The sequence below is a fragment of the Salvelinus alpinus genome, chromosome 15, assembly GCF_045679555.1.
Source record: "Salvelinus alpinus chromosome 15, SLU_Salpinus.1, whole genome shotgun sequence".
In the NCBI taxonomy this organism is placed as follows: Eukaryota; Metazoa; Chordata; class Actinopteri; order Salmoniformes; family Salmonidae; genus Salvelinus; species Salvelinus alpinus.
Genome location: NC_092100.1, coordinates 39,100,399 through 39,108,960, shown reverse-complemented (window position 1 = coordinate 39,108,960; position 8,562 = coordinate 39,100,399). Strand labels below are relative to the sequence as shown.

The following is an 8,562-nucleotide window of genomic DNA, read 5'->3' as shown; positions in this document are numbered from 1 at the left end:
TTTCCTGCTTCCTTCAGTCAGTGCATTTTCACTCTGTAGTCAAATAAAATAAAATGTTATTGGTCACATACACATGGTTAGCAGATGTTTATGCGAGTGTAGCGAAATGCTTGTGCTTCTAGTTCCGACCGTGCAGTAATATCTATCAAGTAATCTAACAATTTCACAGCAACTACCTTATCTGTTCAACCAATCGCTGCCCACACCTGCCCAGCATCATTTCTCTGGACGGTTCTGACTTAGACTGTAAATTCTCCTTCCAGACTCACATTAAGCATCTCCAAACCAAAATTATATCTAGAATCAGCTGCCTATTTCGCAACAAAGCCTCCTTCACTCATGCTGCCAAACATACCCTCTTAAAACTGACTATCCTACCGATCCTTGACTTCAGCGATGTCATTTACAAAATAGCCTCCAACACTCTACTCAGCAAATTGGATGCAGTCTATCACAGTGCCATCCATTTTGTCACCAAAGCCCCATATACTACCCATCATTGTGACCTGTATGCTCTTGTTGGCTGGCCCTCGCTTCATATTTGTCGCCAAACCCACTGGCTTCATCTATAAGTCTTTGCTACGTAAGGCCCCGCATTATCTCAGCTCACTGGTCACCATAGCAGCACCCACCCGTAGCACGCGCTCCAGCAGGTATATTTCACTGGTCACCCCCAAAGCCAATTCCTCCTTCGGCCGCCTTTCCTTCCAGTTCTCTGCTGCCAATGACTGGAACTAACTGCAAAATTCACTGAAGCTGGAGACTCATATCTCCCTCGCCAGCTGTCAGAGCAGCTCATAGATCACTGCACCTGTAAATAGCCCACCTGTAATTAGCCCATCCAACTACCTCATCCACATACTGTTATTTATTTTGTTCCTTTGCACCCCAGTATCTCTACTTGTACACTCATCTTCTGCACATCTATCACTCCAGTGTTTAATTGCTATATTGTAATTATTTCGCCACTATGGCCTATTTATTGCCTTACCTCTGTTATCTTACCTCATTTGCACACACTGTATATAGACGTTTTCTATTGTATTATTGACTGTATGTTTGTTTATTCCATGTGTAACTCTGTGTTGTTGTTTGTGTTGCACTGATTTGCTTTATCTTGGCCAGGTCGCAGTTGTAAATGAGAACTTGTTCTCAACTAGCCTACCTGGTTAAATAAAGGTGAAATAAAAAAATACACACAAGTGTAAAGGAATGAATAAGAATATGTACATGTAATTATATGGATGAGCGAGATGCAGTAGATGGTATAGAGTACAGTATATACATATGAGATGAGTAATGTAGGGTATGTAAACATTATATAAAGTGACATTGTTTAAAGTGACTAGTGATACATTTATTTCCTGCATTTTTTTAATTATTAAAGTGGATAGAGATTTGAGTCAGTATGTTGGCAGCAGCCACTCATTGTTAGTGATGGGTGTTTAACAGTCTGATGGCCTTGAGATAGAAGCTGTTTTCCAGTCTCTCGTTCCCAGCTTTGATGCACTTGTATTGACCTCAACTTCTGGATGATAGCAGGGTGTACAGGCAGTGGCTCGGGTGGAACCATACCAGGCCAACAGACATATAATTCCCCTAGATATCACACCCCGACCTAACCAACAGAGAATAAACAGCTCTCTATGGTCAGGGTGTGACAAATATATTTAATATGCCATAAACAATTGTTTTTTAGTTTCACTAATAGTTTCACTAATTCATTCCAATTAACTTAATCATTATGACACACACCTCACTATTGTCATTGGTTGCACTAATTGCACTGTTTGTCTACATAACCTGGTTCAAGTATTCATGACATAACGCTGAAGAAGGCACAGTGATGCTGAAACGATGGTAAATACCCAAGAAATTACTGGGACTTTATATATGGAGTGTGCGACTTTCTTTATTTTGATATTAAGTATTTAAGTAAAAGTACTTAAAGTACTGTTTCTGTACTTTACTATATTTTACTTTTACTTAACAACATTCCTAAAGAATATGATGTACTTTTTACTCCATACATTTTCCCTGACACCCAAAAGTACTCATTACATTATGAATGCTTAGCAGGACAGAAAATAGTCCAATTCCCACACTTATCAAGAGAACATCCCTGGTCATCCCTACTGCCTCTGATCTGGCGGACTCACTAATCACTAAACACAAATGCTTTGTTTTTAAACGATATCCGAGTGTGACCCTGGCTATCCGGTTTGCTTAATTTAAGGAATTTTAAATTCATACTTTTACTTTTCATACTTAAGTATATTTTAGCAACTACATTTACTTTTGATAGTTAAGCATATTTCAAACCAAATACTTTTAGACTTTTACTCAAGTAGTATTTTCATTTTCTACTAAGGTAACTTTACTTTTACTCAAATATGACAATTGAGTACTTTTTCCACCACTGGTTATTTACATTTTAGTCAGTTAGCATATGTTCACACTGGTCACCCGTGGGAATCGCACCCACAACCCTGCCGACTAAACCACACTGTGCTTTGTCAAATAGCAGAACCAAATTACCTGGTTTGAAGTTGAGATTACATTAAAAGTACATGGTGCAAGTGATCAATGCCGTTCGAGATTCTACATAGACTACAGCAATTGTGAATATCTCCACAGATCCGCCACAACCTACAGTATGCATGTGATCTTGAACATGCACACATTATATGATTAATGTTACATACAAATAAATGTATAGTTACAGTAACCTCAAAATGTGGCCATGGATCTGTTACTTATTTTAAGGTTGAATAAATACTGTTACATTAGTTTGTAAGAGCCTTAACTTCAGGCTATTTACTGTATTACAAAAGTAATATTGAATTGTGTTCAGTTGACAACGCAAACAAATATCAACATTTAAAGGATATATTTACTGCTTGGATAGTTCAATCTAAGACACTGGCTTAATTACATTCTTTAACTTTTATTTCTGGTTGAGTTGGAGACGTGAAGCCAACATATAATATATTCACTTGTTTTGTCGACAAATTAACAGGCTATTTATTGTATTTCAAAAGTGATATTGAAATGTGTTTGGTCGACAACATCAATTTAGGCATCAGGCATGTCACTTCCCCCATGGGCTGATGGTGCTAATACCGAATGGGACCAAAATATTGTGGGTTTAGCGTTGACTCAAAACGAATGCACGACAAGAAAACACACACAACTACTACTATTATAGTACAGAAGTCAAAATACCTGTAGCTATGTTCCTACTTGGACATAATCAAAAACATTGACACCACAGTGATTCTTGTTCTAAGAGGATGCTATAATAAATAGATAATTGCGATTTTCAGATTTATTTGAGTAGTGGGAATTTATTTTCCGTGCATATATGCTGATAAATTGAATATGAAACTAAAATCGTGATTTTTTCCCAAAGGCGTCTGTGTGACGTCAGCTGCGAACGTTCCACACAGATGTTCAATGAGCGATCGAGTTCTACTAAACTCACTAGGCCTACTCTCATTTTAATAAATTCAAAACCACTACTGTAATGAAAATAAAAGCCAATAAACTGAATAATTACTGTCAAATTATTATTTTTATTCAATTGTTGAATTAGTCCTATTGTATTTAGTTTTACATTTCATGCTTATTCAAGTGGTTTTGACAAACTTTTATGATGTGGACGGCTGCCATGTCATAATGTACATGATGTCATAATGAAGCATTCTTTTGTTAAAATAAGACATTCCATAGACAGGTCATTGACGCTCTTCCTGAACTGAGGTAGGACCTATAATTTAATGAAATAATCTCAAATGCATTACTTTTATCTTATGACAACTTTATTTGACCAACAACTGTCAGAAAAACTGTTATGTTTTGTGATTTGTGACTAGGTCTTGTTGTCTTGTGTTTCTGTTTTCAAGAATATATTGTTGAAACTGTATAGTCAAATCCTACGTGTGCAAATTATCTGGAAGTCCAAATTGAAGGTAGGCCTTAGTCTGTGAATCTTTAATTTTTATGAACATTTGGCAGGAATTGGAATGTCCTTTGAAAGTGGAAGAACACTAGTTCATAATAACTTTCATCAAATTCTATTTATTCTAGATTCTTATTCTCAAACATGCTTTTTGTTGTTGTTTGCTCCTCCACTGTGACTCTCACAGCCATGAAAGACAGAGGAAAGTCCAGGACTCGGACACAAGAGACCAGTCAGAACAGTTCTGAGAACAGCCTGACAGACATCCTCAGTGTCCAGAGTGCCAGTGATATTGTCCTACAGCCAATGCCACCAGGGAGAAAGAATAGCCGATCCCACTTCCACAACATGGATGTGACTAAAGAGAGGGCTGACATGGGAAGGCTTCCAATGGCCACTCCACCCATCAGGCTCCCAATGCTCACTGTGACCTCTCTCAATGTCCAAAGGATCAAAAACACCCCCAAGGTGCCTCGCATGCCTCGTCTGCAGCTGGAGGGACAGATGGGTAGCAAGCGTCTGGGTCCGGTCTTAACCAAAACCGGAGGGAGCACATTTACCTCCAGCAAAAAGCAGGAGCCAGAGATGAAATCCAGCGGACCACAGACACCAGGAAGCATCCCTAAGAGGCCCAATGAATGCTCCACTGCAGCCAAGGCAGTAGCTCCTTTATCTGGGATTCCATGCAACCAGTCTGAGGTCAGGATCCACGCCAATCCTCTCCAGAGGATCCAGGACCAAAGGCCCCGCTCTGCTCCTGCTCAGGCCAGACGGTCTCTGTCCGACGGCAGCCTCTTGCAGCCACCATGTTCTCCTGTGGATGTCCTCCAGCCGGAGGTCCAGGCCAGCAGAAGCCTGGCTCGACCCAAGACCGGTATAGCTAGGATAACAACACATACTGACGGCAGCACTCTGAGGTTCCCTAACCAGACCTTAGAGCTTATAAACTCCATGGGTAGGAGGGAGAGCACCAATTTTCCCCCTGTACTGCCAACCATTGCAGTGTCAGCCTCACCTGCCCAGATGGCCATCCCATTGCCTACCCCAATGGTCAGCCATGTGCCTGACCTTCTGGTGCCTACTCCATCTGCTTCTCCGGTTCCTTCCAGCCGAGTGCCTGCCCCACCTGCCTACCCAGTGCCAGCCCGGCCTGCCAACGCCAGATCACGGCGTGTGTCGAAGAGGATCCAGCTCTTACAGATCCGGTCTGCTATGCTGGACCAGCAGCTACAAGAACAACTGGGTGACAAACAAATCATATTACCCTCTGAGCCCCTGTCCTTCAGTAGCACTGAGAGGATATTCCTCTGTGGTCCACCTTTAATCTGCCACCCAGCTAACGTAGGCGGAGATGATGGCTGTCACCCCCTGCCCAGACCTACGCCCAGCCACACAGGTCGCACCGACCACGCCGCTTTACTGACCAGTAGTAGAGCCATGCAGGCGGGCGAGAAGTGCCACTTTGAAATCCTCTTGACCCCCTTGGCCCCACTGGCGGAACAGCCTCCTATCAAGCGGTGGCACATGCCCGGCTCCCGTGCCAAGGCCAAGCGGGAATGGAAGAATAGCCAACGAGGGCGCAGGAAGAGAGTGAAGCCCATTCACTGGGACGTTAACTTTAAGTCTGGGCCTTTCTTCCATGTGTGTGTCTCTCCATCACTGCCCTCGATCTTGGAGGTGGATGAAGAGTCTCTTTCTGAAGAGATGGAGCAAAGCCAGTTGTAGTTGTAGGGGGTCACGCACGCGCGCACACACATATCATAATTTAAAAAATGTTTTAACCTTTATTTAAATAGGGAAGTTAGTTAAGAACAAATTCTTATTTACAATGACGGCCTACCCCGGCCAAACCCTAACCCGGACGGCACTGGGCCAATTGTGTGCCGCCCTATGGGACCAGTGCCTTAGACGGCTGCGCCAATCGGGAGCCCTATTGAGACCTCATGGCCTACCATGGACCAGAGAGGATCAGCCAGCATCATCCCAGCGTCTGCTCTGCCTGCCCTCCTAGTACCTCCACTAACCTTTCAACCCCAAACCACAAAGGTGACAGAAATGATTCAGCGCCCACCGATCCAGGCTGTTGTGCATAAGCAGCAGCTACTGTCGGAAGTACTGTTGGAACAGACTTTTCCTATGAGATCCAACAGGAGCCACAAGCTGTCAAAGTACTTTCATCCCTGGGGTGTGTAGCTTCTCGAAGAGTGTTCTCTTCCTGAAGATGGACTGCTTCAACCCCTTGGGAGTACCCAGAGTATCTAGTACGCTAGAGTGATGATAGAATATGTCCCTCAGTATCAACTAGAGATTAACATGAATCCACTTGTTATTCTAGTTAGTCAAATGTTAATTTAACATCAGCATGTTCCAAAGAATTCTGTTTCTATAAAGTTTTATTGCAGTTGAAAGTGATCTGTGGTGTGTGTTGGTGGTTTCTTTTGAGCTATGAAGTATACCCTTTTAGTAGAATATTTATTTCTTCATTGGATTTGTTGATACGCTAACCAATACGCTTGTTTGTCGTAATATTTGGCCAAAGTTCTCTTCGCTTGAGTCAAAAGGCCCTGTCTCAACTTGCACATGTAAGGGAAGCAGACAGTTGCAGATTTAATATAACTGCTGGGTTACGCGGTAAACAGGTCTCTCTTGCCAAAAGAACCCACTTTTGCAAGAAAGACCTGGATAGTGCCACATAACACAACACCTATATAATTCTTCCTTTTATACAAATAAAAATTACCCCTTTATCTGGAATAGATGTAGTGTTGCCTTGCATCTGTGAAATGTGAATGACATTTGCTTAGCCTTCAAACTGTGCTTCGTTTAAAATACCGTTGGTTGGACTGCGAGGCAGTGACTGTATCGTTTTTCTTTTGATCTGAAGCCTGACACTGTACGACACGTCGTGTCTCATCCTCCGTCTTTTGAATAAACTTCCTCGGCATGATTTTATTATAACATTATCCATGTGTATTTTTTCTTGCAACACTCAAAAATAAATGTTGATCCCCATGTAACGACACGTGATATTCCACAGGGGGGCACTAAAGGTCTGTAACGAAAGGTGGTTGAACACATTGTACCTTGAACGCCATCAACTTGCTCACAGCCTCAAATATTTAAATGACAGAAAAGGTCATATCTGCTCTCACACAGTACATTAATAGATGATGATCCCTTGGGTTTTTCACAGTCCTTCAAAATAAATAATTGTTGGCAATTTATGTATTGTTGTCTAAGGTTCATTCTGAAATGCATTCTCTCCACCAAAGCCCAAAGCTTACTAGCATTATAAAGATATCACTCAAGTTTAAGAGGTATTACCGCATTTTTGTAGAGATTTATATGGGGGCAAGTGCAAAGACTCACATTGCACTGTATGATCAGTCATGCATCGTACACAGTTTCTCTCTAGAAACATGCATGAGAAAGCTATGACTAAGCAGAGAAGTGTCTGTATCAATTGTTCTAGAACTGGTTCAAGAAAGAAGAGCGAGAGATAGAGAGCAAAGCATAGAAGGATGTTGGTTTACATATGAACACTTTCCATCATACTCTCAGGAAGGTTAAGTTAGTTAGGCTACATGTGATTGTGCGTCACCATAACTGAAACATGGCCTTCTTTCTTTCACGGTTTCACGTCATGGTGCAAGTATTTGCATAACTGGGAAACATTTGCATACATTTCAATTTCCCTGGCCGGCAGTGAAGGGGCTTAATCAGCTGTGTGCTCTCAGTTTACGCTCACTAGCAGAATCTGTCTGCCGCAGCTGCTGCGCTAAGGCTAATCTTCTATCACAGAGAGCGATGACAACCAGAGGTTGTCCAGAGGACAACAACACAGAGCAGGTTAGAGAAGCTTCAAACTTAACCACGCACGCACGCACCCGCACACACACAGTATGCTAATGAATATTTAGATGCACTTGCAGGCACATAGAGTATGAAAGTAAAACAGCAATGTCTGAATGCCGAGGTGAGAACGCAGCCCGGGCCATTCCATTGTTCTCCACCAGCATTTAAGAGTTAAGTACAGTTCAAGGTATGAGCATGTGCACTGGCCATTCAGCAGGGTCAGTGCAATAACAATGAACATTAGTTCATACACTAATTGTGTGCAGCGCTCCAAGCATGAGTGTCTTATTTAATCATATTCAATGATATTACTACATGTTAAAGAGCACGAGTGTCTTATTTAATCTTATTCAATGATATTACTACATGTTAAAGAGCATGAGAGTGTGGAGACCAACGCCAGGTTGGATGTGCTACTATTACATCTAAATGTAGCTTTTTTCATCACTAGGTGAGCAATTATGACATAATAGAGCCTGGCCTCTGTACCAACACTTCATATGGAAGTGTATGAAGTCTGTAGGTCAACACTTCCTCTAAAGCTGAATTGCTGTAAGTGATAAGGGAGCTGGTTGCCTTATTTTTGATTCCTTCCTAAATGTAGGCCTCGTTGGCACAATGCTGGCATGCTGGAGCTGATTTGTCAAGTGAGCTCAAGACTACAGCGCTCACTCCTACGCTAAGCCTAAATAAATCTATGCTAATCCATGTTCCTATGTGTGTTTCTATGCATCACTGTCAAAAAG

The 8,562-nt window shown here is 41.9% G+C and overlaps 1 protein-coding gene across 1 annotated transcript; it reads left to right on the top strand.

The window, feature by feature from the left end:
* The first annotated feature begins 3,880 nt into the window (after positions 1–3,880).
* On the top strand, positions 3,881–5,686 carry LOC139539327 (uncharacterized). Its single transcript, XM_071342151.1, has 2 exons — positions 3,881–3,971; positions 4,149–5,686. The coding sequence occupies exon 2, from the start codon at positions 4,151–4,153 to the stop codon at positions 5,684–5,686; it is 1,536 nt and encodes a 511-aa protein (XP_071198252.1). The 5' UTR covers positions 3,881–3,971; positions 4,149–4,150.
* The last annotated feature ends 2,876 nt before the right edge of the window (positions 5,687–8,562 follow it).

What these genes read in the sequence shown, in the direction of transcription:
- LOC139539327 (XM_071342151.1), top strand. Translation starts at nt 4,151, where the DNA reads ATGAAAGACAGAGGAAAGTCCAGGACTCGGACACAAGAGACCAGTCAG.